Raw genomic sequence first — 14,778 nt, forward strand, 5'->3', positions numbered from 1 at the left:
CACCACCAACTCTCTAATCAGAGCTCCTTTCACACAGTGGGGGAAGTCAATAACAGCACACAATCAGTAACCAAATTCAGCTATTTTTAAAAGAGCCTCTGCATTCATTTCAATTGCTGTAATTTGAATTATTCTAGCGTGTAACACTTTAATTGTGTTAGACATAGACCATGTCAGAGACACGGAGGAAGTTGAGGGAGACCTGGAAAGTGATTTGAAGCCAGACTGGGAATAATTTGCTGAGAGAATCATTTCTGTACATAGAAGGCAGTGTTTTGAATCACTCCAAATATACATGATTTCTATTATCCTTATAATTGTCAACAGTATTCTAAATGAATGCAGGGTGCAAAAAAGAAACCTCCATCTTCACATTATGTCTATTAATAACTTACTTACCTCCACTGTGCCCAAAATTAATCAAAAGTGGCATTAGGAATCATATTACAATATTATGTGAGGCTCCTTCTGATTTGTCTTGTTATGTTTCCAGACCTCAGAATATGCTACTGATTGTGTGAAGCCTAAACTAGACGCAGATCCTTTCCCTTCTGGGATTCTCATTCAAGGAGCCTCCCTGTAGGAATGTGAGGTTTGATCTGACTTCATTAACACTGACTTATGTTGATGCTGGCATGCACCACACAAGATGCTCTACTAGGAAACTATAGCACAACTAAGGCCTTTGCTTTCAGAAAGATGGTACTGGGCCTATTTTGTGTGACCAAATGTTGCCAATGCAGCTGCTTTAGCTAAAATATAAGATACTGTGATTTGTTGATGATATAAAATCATATGTAGGAGAGCAACCCTCGACCTGTGACTCACGTGTCATGTGGAAGATGCCATCACAGGCGCTGATATGGGACAGGAAGGCATTTCCCAGGCCTTGGCCAGCATGAGCACCTTTCACCAGGCCAGCAATGTCGACAACATTAAGGAATGCTGGGATTTTGCTGCAAACCAGGAAGTAAAAAGAAAAAAGTCAGGCATTTAAGACTTTCTTAAAAATATAATTTCAACAAAATCAGAAACAGTTGTGCTGCAGTCCAATTCAACAGCCCTGTAAAAAGTTTAATGTTTGTTAAACTTTTAATTTTAATTTTGCCAGTTTAAGCTGTGATTCATTTGAGATTGTAGTTTGTGATGTTGTTGCATTGGATTGCATCAGACTGCAAGGTGTTTTGAAGAGATTTCTGTAAAAGAGGTGAACAGAATACTAGACATTCTTTCTGATATATTTAGTCAACACAAAAAAACTGAAGAGGTTTGACCACAAAGTGGACATCGTAAAAGTTAATGCTAGTATTATTCTACATTTTGAGACATGAATAGCTGCAGCCACACAATGCATCCCTACAAACCGCACCCACTAATAGAACAGGACAAACTCACCAACACAATGGGTTTTTTTTAACCCCTGCTGCAACATGAGGTTGTAGCAATTAATTATGAGGCCAAACATTGCAGTACTCCGCTTAATTAATTTAGTTTAATCATGATACATGAAGACGTTATTCACCTTATATGTAACAAGATGTAACCCCTACCCTTAACAGCCTTTCTTTTAACCTAACACTTCATTGCTTTCTTCATTGTTTCCACTTCCTGGCCAAGGCGTGAGGGGACTGACGTGTGGGTATGGTGGGTGAGTCATGTAGGTGGTGGGTGTGTCCTGAAGCTGCTCCAGCTCCAGCTACACCTACTCATAGATTTTTATTATTGTAAATCCCACAAAAGAAAACAAAGATATACATCTGTCAATACTTTCCCTGCTTTGTCTGTGACACTCAAATTCAAGCAACTTAATTCCAGCTGAAGACTTACATCTTTAAAGACAGTGTGAGTTTTAAAAACAGGCTCAGTATTTTCCGAGAACAGCTGGGCACTGTAACTCAGTGCATTTGATGGGGACTATTTTCACTCGCACATTAATATACACTTGCTACTTGGCTACTTGCTTGCTACTAGGATGATGCATGTGGGATTAACTCAATGTATAATAAACTGCTGCTGATGTTCTCTGGCACTTTTTGTTCTTAGGAACAATTCATTGTTGAGTTTTGGTCTTTTCATGGGATTTTTAAAAAAATATGTTAAAACAATATATAATGAGAATTATGTAGAATATCACCAGCCTTATCCTGAGAGAGGTCAGGCTGTACTCATGCACTGTTCATACATTTCCCTACGTAAAAGTAATGCATCAAAATTTGTGCTTAACCCTTGTAATTTGGAAGACTGTGATCAGGTGACCAATGCGCTGACAGGAGTAAAGAACAAAGTGGGAAGCAGTCTGGATAAGAGGCTGGCTGGGGCGGTGGATGGGTCACAAAACACAGGACTTTCCCCTGGGACTTTCCCCAGGAGGCCGGTGTTTGGAACTGGAATTTGAGTGAGTCATCTCAGGTACGTTGTCACCATGTTTCTTTTCCTAAACCTACCCACAGTAACTTCACTTGCCTAAACCTAACCTCCATAACTGAGTAACTCTGTGTTAAATACATAAAGTCAAACATGGGGCACTAACTTGTAGGGTATCATATGAACTGCTGTATGAGTATACATTGGATAGGTAGGTGGGTAAACAGGTAGGAACTGTAGAGCTGGTTTTATGGTGACTGGTGTATTTATTTATTAATAGCAGTGGAATCTATTCTGCATGTATTTAAGTTAAAGTATAGAGCACAGAGATTCATACTGCTCGTAGCAGGAGTTTACTTCTTGTGACTAAAATTCATGCACTTAAATGCTCTGTGCTATTCAACATACCAATTCTTGTCAGTCAAAAAGGGATATCTCGCTAGTGCTTTGTCAGTATAGACCAGCAAATCTGAATTCAGCCTGCTTTAACAGCTTCTATAAATGTGTATGATAACCAGGTGTTGGAGGTTCAGACGCTTCAGCGTTCTCCTTAACAGAAAACCTTACAGTAGAACAGCAATCATACATCATACAGAACTGGCAGCTACATGTCAACAACATTGTTATATGTTTTCTCATACCTATTGCGAGAAGCCCGTCAGTGACTACAGATCTGAAGTGTGAATAATAGTTGAACGACGAGACCCCATACCTGGGAGGTTTGTGGAATTGGCAGAGGAAATCATAGCGTTCATCTGGAATGGGCACTCTGCTTTCATTTGGGTCAATGGTGCAGAAGGGGAAATTTTCAGCTGCAGCCTGACTCTTTGTCAACACGTTGAAAAAGGTTGACTTCCTGAAAATAAAAACAGCGGTGAGGTCAATCCATCTAAAAGTGCTGGTGTGCAGAACCTGATGGTTCGATAGTATGATCCTGAAACACTTCAGTAAATTATGCAAGATTGTCTTTTTTTATATTCGGCACAGGAAGGAAAAGGTTATTCTAATGGACTGAATATTTGAGCGCTTCAACCAAAAATACTCCATGAAATACTCTGCCCGATTACAAGGTCAAATAATCCCATAATAGATCAATTGTACATGGAATCGAGGGGCAAATTACATTCCTGATAGATCTCAGCTGTTGAACGAGATCAGCCAAATGCCGCCCCATGTTGTGATCACGGAGAGATTTATTTTGTATGGCACAAGCAGCTCAAGTGTACTTCAGAATCTACAGACAATGGCAAGTGTCTAAGAGTAATAATTACATGGCAGTTAACTATAATCCAGGACTTTCCATTTTTATCCCCTCACTTGGTGCTTCACATTGAAATGATTGTTTGCTAAGTCCTATAGGCATGAAATTGCTCAAGATTGCTAAAGTGCATGCATTAATTCCTTATATAAAGCTAAACTATTTCTCTAACATACTTGAAGGCTTTCCTAGGGTCACCTTGGGGGAAAAAAAGAAAGACGGTCCACAGGGACGAATATCATCAGTTGTAAAGATGTTCTTGATGATATAAATAATTACACAGCAAATTACTAAAATGCAAATAAGAGTTTACTGTGGTCACTGGGGAAAGTGATGCACATTTGCAGCCAGACTTTAGTGTTTTTTTATAGGGAGGTGAGACATACAGATAACTCAGGCAAAAATATGAATCTATAACCTGGACTGGGTTTACTATGAAGATCATGAATGTCACAGACAACAACATGTAATGTAGAATACAGTGAATAAATGAGGATTGAGAATAGAATACAGTGAATACATGAGGACTGAGGCAACACCAGCTGCTAATAAAGACTGAGAAGCAGATGAAATCTCCAAAAAGAGCTCGTGAGTGGCTCTTGAGTTAATATAATTTTGTCAATTCACAATTACAGTTTATTAATTTTAAAAATCCAGGTGATCAATGTCTTCTCAAAAGTTACAAACATATTTTAAATGATTATTAATTGGAAAAAAATGGGACACTTGAAATCAAAATTTGTCCATCTACCAAAGAGAAAGGGGCTAAGGGAAGGTTTTTTCCTTTAGAAAATGCAGATTAAGAGCAAAATACAAAGTTAAGATGCTGGAGAACTGTGCAGTCAATGCACACACAATTTAAATTTGTGATTTTGCAAACCATTCCCAGATCACACACACACATTTCCCTGCATAGATTTATTTCTTCATAGGGGTCAGAGTGCATGCTTGGCCACCTACAGCAAACAACAAAACATATTAGCGTCACATTTCCCATATATCTGTGTTTCTATGTTCCTAATAAATTACATGACCCATGCTATGGTTGATGTTTGTATTAACAGTTCATACAAGAAGATTCTAGATTCTTTGTTTTTCTGGTTGAATGCCTCGTTAATCTCAATCAAGTTGGTTATCCTCATGCAAGCTGCCTAATTCAGTGTCATGATGACATTCTTAGGTAGTTTCACAATCTATCCGCTCTGAAAAACATAAAACATACTGGCCTCTACTGTTTAAATATATAAAACCTTTATTTAACTAGGAAGTTGTACTGAGATTAAAACCTCTTTAACAGGTGAGATGTAATGTAGGCAGACTAAAGGGTTTGTCTATTACACAACACAGTCTGAGCTGACACAATAGGCAAAAGGCAGGTACCCATTAAAATAACTTCATGTCTAGGTGACCTGGAGGAGATTTCTAAGAATGACTCAACATGAGTCAGTTGGGCCATATACTGTGCATACTTTACAGTGTGTCCCAGTAAGGGGTTAAACGGACACGACTAAACTTTTTTGTGCCTTTGAGCAAAAGAGAACATGTGCCGGTCTCGGTGTAGAAATAGCTGTGAGATTGGCTGAATCACACTCTCAAGTTTCCTGTGTGTGTGTGTGTGTGTGTGTGTGTGTGTGTGTGTGTGAAGAATGGTCAGTTACGCCCAACTAACAGCAGGCTGGCATCTGAACATGGTTCATTCATGATGAAACCATGGGAGGGTTGACAAGTTGTACTTTGACACAAATGTGGTATGGCAGGCCACAACCTCAATGAGTTCTACTTCTTATACCGGGAAGAAATTGTGGTTTTTGCTGGGGTAAGAAATGAAAACACTGGACTCTGGGGAGTTGGCTCTTTGTGCAATAAGCTCAGAAATCTGACAAAACAGCTAAGACACATGACATGTGAAGAGGCACAACCCTCTGAGTGTTTACTCTCTGTTAAGTATCTGAATATATAATGAAACAAGTCCTTACTACACTATTCAGCACAGTAACTGGACAACATCTCAACACCTTGGGCCTTTCTGTCCCTTCAAAACCTGCCGTTTTCATCTCTTTCAAAACTTCCCAGTTTACTCGAAAACAACAGTTCTGCCGAAAATGACTCGGAAAAAATGTCTCAAGGAGCTCCTAACATATGAGGACCTGTCAGCTGAGCAGAAGATAACCTATCACTGTGGCCTTTTCCTGCAGCTCAGAGGAAAGTCATGTAGGGTCTGCCCTGTGATTAAGCTCTGTCACTGATGTTGCTGAGGGTCTCGGTAGATGCTGACAAGGTGGATTTGTCTGACCAGGTCTGACATGCAGACAGTGTGTCAGCCTACTAACACGAACTGTGGCAATGTCGTGCAGATTCTTGTCAAGTTGTCGACCTTAGTGATATAAATCACCTTCAGACTGAGTTACTCTTTAACTCCCTTGCTCATATTTCAGAGAACTGAAATATTCCTCAACTACCGCACATTTTTACCTTCTATACTCACTGTGTTTGATTACACTGAGCTACTGACCAACAAGACTTTGAAAACAGTGACACCTTAATTAGCTGCATATTTGCCTTCAGTTGTTTTTCTTTAAAGTATTGTCTCTTTAAGTTGACTGTGCTCATTGTTAACTTTATTTACATGTACACCTAACACACACCCTAACCACTCACATCATATATGCACCATCCTTCCCCTCATTATATAATAGCATAATTTGATGTAGAAGACAGAGTCGAGATCCGGGACTCCGTTTTACATCCTGCAACTTATTCACATCGGTTTTTCAGCTTGTATCCTAGCCTTCATTGTGCTTTAGAGTTTTAGGCTAGCTACAAAAGGTTAAGTGGGAGACACCAAATCATATCTTGCACAAGAAATATTCTCGTAGTTGTAGTAAGTAAATAAATAAATAATTTAAAAAGGAGATGAGATCAATGAAAAAGGAAACAGAACATTACAAAGGAGTGTTTTTGTGATGCTGTACATGCTGGACTTCTGTTCAATGTGTGTTTTTATTGAAAATTATAATTACATTAATCCTAAAATGTAGAAGAAAAGTTGCTCGACTTGTGTACGTGTAAGACTGGGAGCTGATTCATTTAACTATAGACAAACAGCCATGTTGATTCCTAAATAAGGTGCTATTTCATGCTGGTGTGTAATAGTGTCGGACAGATACAGTGCAAATAAGACAGCTGACAGGTGTGTACGTATTTTCATGTGGCAGCCTTTGTGTCCAAGATTAATTTAATTCCCTAGAGACAAATGAATAAACTTGAAACTTGAGACCAAAGCAAGTTTCATACAGTTTCCAGCATGTAATGTGCTGTCTGTGTCGATATTAGAGACGTACGATCTGTTGCATCTACAGGAGAGACTGGCCTGCCTGGTGGCTCAGTGGTGCTGTGATTCCTCTGATTTTCTCCCACACTTCAAAGACATGCAGGTTAGGTGAACTGAAAACTCAAAATTACCAGATGTATGAATGTGATAGTGACTGTGCTTGACTGTCTACAGTAGGTGTCTTCCCTGTGACTGACTGGAGAGCTGTGTAAGATGTGTCCTGACGTTTGACCGGGGCACAAGATAAATAAGAGGATATTTAAAACCAATGGGCAGCAGGGTCTGTTAATGCATTTCATTCATTTAACGTTCTTCTCTACATTCATAGTAGCATAATAGGATCATTCTTGTTTGCTCTCATACAGTTTTATACTAAAGTAGATGGATCATGACACATTCTTATCAAGATTTCACACAGAATTTGGCTAGTTTCTCGAACTGAAATCAAACTGCTGTGATAATAAAACCAACATTCATAAATTCAATATAGAACACACACTTAAATGAGTTAACTATTTTATCAGAACTATGATTTTTGACAGACTACAACTCTTTGGAATCACAGGTTCACCCTTGATCATGACACTTATTTGCTATCACTCTAAAAACAGTAATGTTGGAAGCACTGTGTGAAAAACTGAGCACTTTCATTTAGTCAGAGAGAAAGTTAAGACGCAGGGAAGGAAAGACAAAGATCCTGTGGGATTTGGTCCTTGGCTAGCAGGAAACACATGGCAATCATCTAAAATCTAAAATTGTGTTACATTGTGCTACATGTCATTTTGCTTGTCTCCGTATAAAGTGTGGTGTAAATAAGGTGTGGAAGCTTCTTTAAGGGAAACTTAAGCTCAAAGTCTGTAGTGTATTCTACTGTACTCGGCTGTCACCCTGCCTTCCATGCATTTATATTTTTGGTATCATGGGAGGAAGACTTAGCTCAGATGTGGACAGAGCACATGCTGGTGCATGCAGTGTGAATGGAGAGAAGGCGATACCATCTATGTAAATAAAAACCCTTTACTTACCCAACATTGGGCAGGCCAACAATTCCTATTTTCAATGAAGTGCCAAACCTTCCAATCAGTGGTGGCGGCTTTGGTGCATCACCTCCCTTTCCCTAATAAAGACAATGTGGAAATGTCTGCAGTCAGAACGAGCCAAATACCATTACATAATCAACAAAGCACGCTCATTTTTTTCAGTGGAGCCATTCCTCGTAACCTGCACCTTCTTTGGAGCCATTTCCCACAGTTAATTTCCTCGCTGACTTCCACAACAGCTCACCAACTCAGAGAAAACACCACATTCATTGACAGAAAATGTGCTAAGCTAAGTCCTCAAAATGTAACCAGTCGACTGCACTTCAACTGGCTCGCTCCCCCGCGCTCGAAATAGAACATGCAGCCTCTGGAAATGAAAGTTGACACTGTAAGCTGGCAAGCTGACCTATGCTTCCAAATTTAGCTGTCAATAGTATCGATGCACGTTGATGAGCTGCTGTGACATCAATCTTACACAGAACCGTTGGGTGAAATGTGTGTATTGAAAGCATGGTTAATCTTTATCAGAAGGCTTGACTGTGTTGTCAACAGCTGCCTGCTTTCCATTAACATTCGAATCATCTGTCTTGACAGTCGTCTAACTGAAGACATCCACGAGTTGCAACTCTATACTGACAGGTCCGAGCAATTTTGCCACTTCCCCTTCTTTTATAGCTTATCGACTTCCTACAGCAATAAATTCTTTTGTCAAGCAGTATATTTTGCAGTGCACTTTAATGTATATCATTTCTATTTCCTTGCTGTTGTCTCTGTTTACCTGCCACTGAAATAAACAATGACCTGGCAACCTCAAAGTGCAAGAATAAACTCATGGGTCGCAGCAGATGAGCCACACGCATAATCATTTAAAGCCACAAATAAAATAAAAATTGTTGTTTTTACCATCATTTTTGCATTTTACGAGAGAACAGACAACCAAAAGATATCCGTAAGAAAAGGAAGACATCCTAAGTAAAAGCATCTTGACAAAATCTTCATACTTGTGCCCACTTTTTCTGTTCAATGAGCTTCCTCTCATGATACAAGTGCAGTCGTCAGACAACACTGTGCAGCTCCAGCGCCACAGAAATAAAGTAAAACATCCTTGCACTCATAGTTTCCTCCAGCCCCCCTTTGAGAGGAACAGGTGTAGCCACATGAGCACACGAAATTACAACAATTAGTTAAATGTCCTCAAATAAACTTCCCTCGGCAGAAATACAAATTAAAGCACACAGGGGCACAACCAAAAACCATCGCCCAATCCAGCAGCCTGTCTGGTTTAACATGCAGAAAATGAGGCTCTAATAATCTGGATTTGAGGCAAGTGAGGCTGGCTTTGTAGAAAGAATTCAAATGAATAGGTCTGAATTAATCATTTATCTTTTGTTGATGGATGCACCCCCACTTAGACTCATCACAATAGATGCAGAGCGTTTTGTTCGACCAAATAAATCATTCCCATTGTTTAAGGTACATTGATCAATCTAATGGCTTGTAATAGGCTCCTAATTGCCACAGAGAAGTGCTCACGAATGGAGTCCAGAATTACAGATTCAACTCAAAATTCTCACTTGAATGACAAGGCCAGGTCATGTTCTCCCCTTTTGTCCCAAGTAAACACCGCCTGAAAAATCACTATTATTTTATTATTCTCGGTTAATGTGACAAATAGTTTCTTAGCATTTAACTTAAAGATATAGCATATAGAAAGAAAATATTGGTGCATGATTCCTGTGCAGTGTTCCTTTGTTAGGATGATTATTGCAATCTGAACACTACACTGCTCCTTATTAGGATATAATATAACACAAATAATCATGTGTACAAAAATATTATTGAAACAAAGGAGCAAATATTATTAATATAATCAGTAGTGACTTAAACAAGTGTTATTGTGTTTTTTTTTATCTAAAAAAATTGTTAACTTAATTAAGGGTAAAAATATTTCTAGTCTAGTCTATTTCTATTTGTAGTCCTATTTTTTTTTTTTAATATTAAAGCATAATGAAAAGAAATGCCCTTACATCCTGCGTTCATTCCCATTTCACGCTCGACTTAATATGATTTCTTTCACAACTTAGTTTATGTAGAATAGACATTTAATACTGTTAACAGCACTCTGCCAAATTGTGATGATTGCTAAAAAAAAAACCCAAAACATTTTCTTGGCAGCGCTCAGTATTTGATGAGACTGATTTTTATTCACCCTTCCAAAGGTGGTGGTTTTAAAGAAGAAGAAAAAAAAGAGTATTTGAACAAATTGCGCCTGTGTTGACTGGCAGCATTCACACTCTATAATGGAGCATTATTTGCCCGTTTTGAATACTGTAATGCACATCTTTCGGTCAAGCCTTTCTCTGGAAAATTGCTTTAACTTTTAAAGGGATGATGGTTCACGTCAGAGCAGGTCAATTTTACATTATGCCATTATCCCCGGGCGTTTTAACAAGCTATGGGATATGCGGGCTTATTGAATTGTGATATTAAAAGGAAAAAAATACATATGAGAGTCGCAAAGAAGAGAAAATTGTCGAAACATCCTCTTAATTGTCCACAATTTAATAAATGAGTGATTAGAGTGGCATTAGGTTTTATTTCCCGGCTACAACACAGGCACGGTGCCTCCTGTTAAAGCAGCTTTAATGGAGATGAATTGGCGGCCTTACAGCAGGCATCCTCTGGAAGCTGAAACTTTTTTCCGCTAATAAAATACTTTAAAAAACACATCTCCGCGCGCTGATAAAGCAAGCTGTCATTTTTAATTAACCCCTCACCTGCACTCCCCCCCAACAAGTAAGCAAGGAGGGGGCGCGTAGCACACGCACGAGCGAGGACGCGCGTAAAATTTTGGCTGGAAGTAAACAAAGTGTAGGTTAGTTGATGCATTGCGAGTCATAATGTGTTTTTGCCGTCATGCATTCAAGTGGTTTTATTCAGCCAGCTCATAAATGATCTAACCGCGGCTGGAGATTTGAGGTCCGCGCTGTCAGGCCTGTTTCTGGACTTCTTCACCAAACTTAATCCATGTGTGATTTTCCAATATGAAACGCAGCGCTTTAAGATAAATAAGATTTTAAGATAAAGCTTATACCACCAGTTGTTTCCCCTGAAGCATTAACTACACTGTGCCTGACACAGCAGCAGCAGCAGCGGCATGCGCAGGGCACACACTGATGTGATAAAGTCATCAGTAACAACAGCGTCCCTCACATTGTTCAGGATACTATGTGCTTAAATCGCAACAATTTCTCAATGACGTGTTGCGCATGATCTGAACATTGAAAATCAGAAGGGAAACCTGGAGCTACACACAGTGTCACCACAATCCACAAACGCTTTAAAATGAGTGAAACGCTTACCTCCTGGAGAACTGACGTGTGAACTCAATTCTGCAATGAAAAGGAGACATTGAGCCTTCGTGTGAGAATACATAAAAATAACTGTATGCATTAAAAAAAATACCAAATCGTGTCTTGTATGACAGTCTGAGCAGAGGCTGCACAACAGATGATTGACGGCGGGGTTTTTGGTGTTTCTGTCTGCGGTCGGGTCTCTCATTGGCTGACTTCCTCCCCAGCCACGAATGCTGCCATTAGATTGGCTGCGCGTCCTCGCCAGCTGTACTTCAAAGAACACGCTCTCTACAACTAGGTAGTGTTGGGAGCTGCGAGCCAAGAGAGAAACCGTGTGACCTGAGTCAAACACGGTGAGTCTGAATCAAATTGGAGCCGTAACAGCATTGAAATCGCGAACACCCTCAACACAGCACAGACCCTGGATATGGCCACGTCTATACTTGGGGTGAGTCCGACTTTTTTATTTATGCGTAAAAGTTGTGCGTAAAGTTGTGTTGCGCTGCAACTTAAAGTGTTTGCTGGTTTCATAAACATGCATTTGCAGTTATGATTTCCCACTATGCTCACTACGATTACTTTACTCGTTATTTATTATTAAATTACACAGTTAAATAGCATTACGAAATCCAGATCAAACTTTGCAGTGTTTTTAATATTTTGTAGGCTACTCGCCGCATATTCTCAGCAGACATCTGACGCAGTTAATATTGTGAAAAAGTTTGTAAAAATGTTAATATTACTTGAACGTTGCATTTTATCTATATTATACGCTTGTTAAAACGCGCACCTCCACTCTCTCCAAACACATTTATCTGAGCTCAAATTATACTTTAAATAATTGCAGTAGTTTTAATTCATTTGCCAAAGTCCTGCTTTATATCAGATCAGTCATCAGCTTCCCAGATATCTAAATAAAACCAAAGTCTTTGAGACATATTTGTTGCTGCCCGTTTTAAGTCCAACTTCTGTGTGTGTGTGTTTTCAGGAAGAGCCACGGTTTGGAACTACACCTCTAGCTATGCTGGCTGCAACTTGCAACAAAATTGGTAACACCAGTCCTCTTACAACTTTACCTGACTCGAGCGCTTTCTCAAAAGGTGGATTTCACCCGTGGAAAAGATCCTCGTCCAGCTGCAACTTGGGATCCAGTCTGCCCGGTTTCACAGTTGCAACAAGCCGCGCGTCGACAGGACTAACGCCGACCAGTGGCACAGGCAACAGCGCCTTTTGCTTAGCCTCCACCTCCCCGACCTCGTCTGCGTTTTCCACAGAGTACAGCGGTCTGTTTTCCAACTCTGCCAGCGTCACGTCCCAAGAGTCCGGGCAGTCAGCGTTTATCTCCAAAGTCCACACATCGGCAGAGACTCTATACCCGCGTGTGGGGATGGCGCACCCGTACGAGTCGTGGTACAAGTCCGGTTTCCACTCGACCATCTCTGGCGATGTTGCCAACGGTGCGTCCTCGTGGTGGGATGTCCACACTAACCCCGGGTCGTGGCTCGATGTCCAGAACCCTGCAAGCACCCTCCAGACCTCACTGCACTCCGGGACGCCTCAAGCCATCCACTCCCAGCTGAGTGGCTACAACCCGGACTTCTCCTCGCTGACGCACTCGGCGTTCAGCTCCACTGGAATCAGCCCCACCGCGTCTCATCTACTGTCTACCAGCCAGCACCTGTTAACGCAGGACGGTTTCAAAACAGTCATCCCCACTTACACAGACACTTCCGCCGCCAACGCCATGATTTCTGGGGGCAGTTCAGGAATAAGTAGCTCCTCAAGGTCGTCCCGGCGGTACTCCGGCAGAGCAACATGTGACTGTCCGAACTGCCAGGAGGCTGAGCGGCTGGGACCCGCCGGGGCCAGCCTGCGCAGAAAGGGACTTCACAGCTGCCACATTCCCGGCTGCGGTAAAGTGTATGGAAAGACATCTCACCTCAAAGCGCATTTGAGATGGCACACCGGCGAGCGGCCTTTTGTCTGCAACTGGCTTTTCTGTGGCAAAAGGTTCACTCGGTCCGATGAGCTCCAGAGACACCTTCGCACCCACACCGGCGAGAAACGGTTTGCTTGCCCGGTGTGTAACAAGCGCTTTATGCGGAGTGACCATTTGAGCAAGCACATCAAAACGCACACGGCCGGTGGAGGAGGCAAAAAGGGGAGCGACAGTGACACCGACACCAGTAACCTGGAGACCCCGAGGTCCGAGTCCCCAGAACTTATTTTGGAGGGGGTAAATCCCAGAATCACTGTTAAGGATCCGTCTCCTCACGACGAGCCCTAATGAGGCTTCACCCCTCCAAAAAAAAAAAAAAAAAAAAAAAAAAAATCAAACCAGATTCAAAACTGCACAGCATTGAAAACGGGTCTTATTTGACGGACAATAAAAAGGAGAAAATATTTCAAGAAGCGATTGCAAAGTCTAAAAAATATATTCTCCACAGGCGTAACGAGTATTCCATGCGTAAAACCCATCTAAAGAAAAACAGTGATTTATACTGTAGGCCTTTGGGGAATTTTTAGGGGCAACTTGAAAATGAAATGGATGTTTGCTAAGGGTGCGCGAAACCTGTTGAACTTTGGTTGGACAATGTGAGTGACATCTTGTATATTGACGACTAAACTCTGTGTTATTTTCATGTAAATGTTTAGGCTATGATTGTTTTATTCGTGTTGGTATCCTGGAAATCAGGGAGTTTACTTTCGACGCACTTTGTGGATATGTATGTACACAGCTTTTTCCAACTTTGGTTAACCATTTTATTTCTTTGCTAAAAAAATATCTATATATAAATGTTTACCTGTATAAAGTCACACGTATAAGACTTTCATTTTATCGTAATTAAAACATCTTTAAAAAAGGCTGTAATTGTGTGATGCAGATTTTATATTTTTTTTTCTGTCTAATTTTATTTGTTAAATTAATTTAGGAATTTATTTGAGAGCATGAGGCTATTTTTTCTTAAACTCACCTATAATACCTCGACTTTCACTATTTCCCCCTATGGAATAAATCAATGTTTAATGCCCCGGAAAAAAACATTTCATGCCCAAATGAAAATCTTGTTAAATGGTATTAATTATGACTTGGAGCACATCGCAGCCCCATGTGTCTTGTATTTGCGATTAGGGATTCGTGTCTTATCAAATATCTAATTAATCTCCGAGACATCTTTTGTTCAGTTTCACTTTATCGGGGGGTTTCCAAGGGGGTTTGACGACAAAGGTCCCTGAATATTTATTCTAATTGTCCAAATTAACTGCTTTCATTTGCATACCAATCCATGGCCCGAGAATAAGGATGTGGCGTCTTTCTCTTTGCCAGAAGCCACAGAGATGTTATGGGAACAGTTTTTTAAACTTTAGAAAAAGAAAAGGGGCAAAGAGTCACATGCAAATGTTTGAATTTGAAATGCTCTTTGCTCA

The 14,778-nt window shown here is 40.5% G+C and overlaps 2 protein-coding genes across 3 annotated transcripts in view; one reads left to right on the top strand and one right to left on the bottom strand.

The window, feature by feature from the left end:
- LOC117251057 (obg-like ATPase 1) overlaps positions 1-11,487 on the bottom strand; it is a 58,430-nt gene extending 46,943 nt beyond the window's left edge. Inside the window, exons 1-4 of one of the 2 annotated variants that reach the window (XM_078174507.1) lie at positions 11,356-11,487; positions 7,979-8,070; positions 3,077-3,220; positions 829-956 (exon numbers count right to left, since the gene is read on the bottom strand). In XM_078174507.1, coding sequence (XP_078030633.1) covers positions 829-835 — 7 coding nt within the window. In that variant the 5' untranslated portion in view covers positions 836-956; positions 3,077-3,220; positions 7,979-8,070; positions 11,356-11,487. Of the gene's footprint in view, positions 1-828; positions 957-3,076; positions 3,221-7,978; positions 8,071-8,180; positions 8,341-11,355 lie in introns of those variants that run through there. The other variant, XM_033617026.2, reaches the window with a different exon arrangement.
- A 141-nt stretch (positions 11,488-11,628) lies between these two features.
- On the top strand, positions 11,629-14,216 carry sp9 (sp9 transcription factor). Its single transcript, XM_033617025.2, has 2 exons — positions 11,629-11,797; positions 12,338-14,216. The coding sequence occupies exons 1-2, from the start codon at positions 11,777-11,779 to the stop codon at positions 13,634-13,636; spliced, it is 1,320 nt and encodes a 439-aa protein (XP_033472916.1). The 5' UTR covers positions 11,629-11,776; the 3' UTR covers positions 13,637-14,216.
- The last annotated feature ends 562 nt before the right edge of the window (positions 14,217-14,778 follow it).

The sequence above is a fragment of the Epinephelus lanceolatus genome, chromosome 14 (assembly GCF_041903045.1).
Source record: "Epinephelus lanceolatus isolate andai-2023 chromosome 14, ASM4190304v1, whole genome shotgun sequence".
NCBI lineage: Eukaryota > Metazoa > Chordata > Actinopteri > Perciformes > Serranidae > Epinephelus > Epinephelus lanceolatus.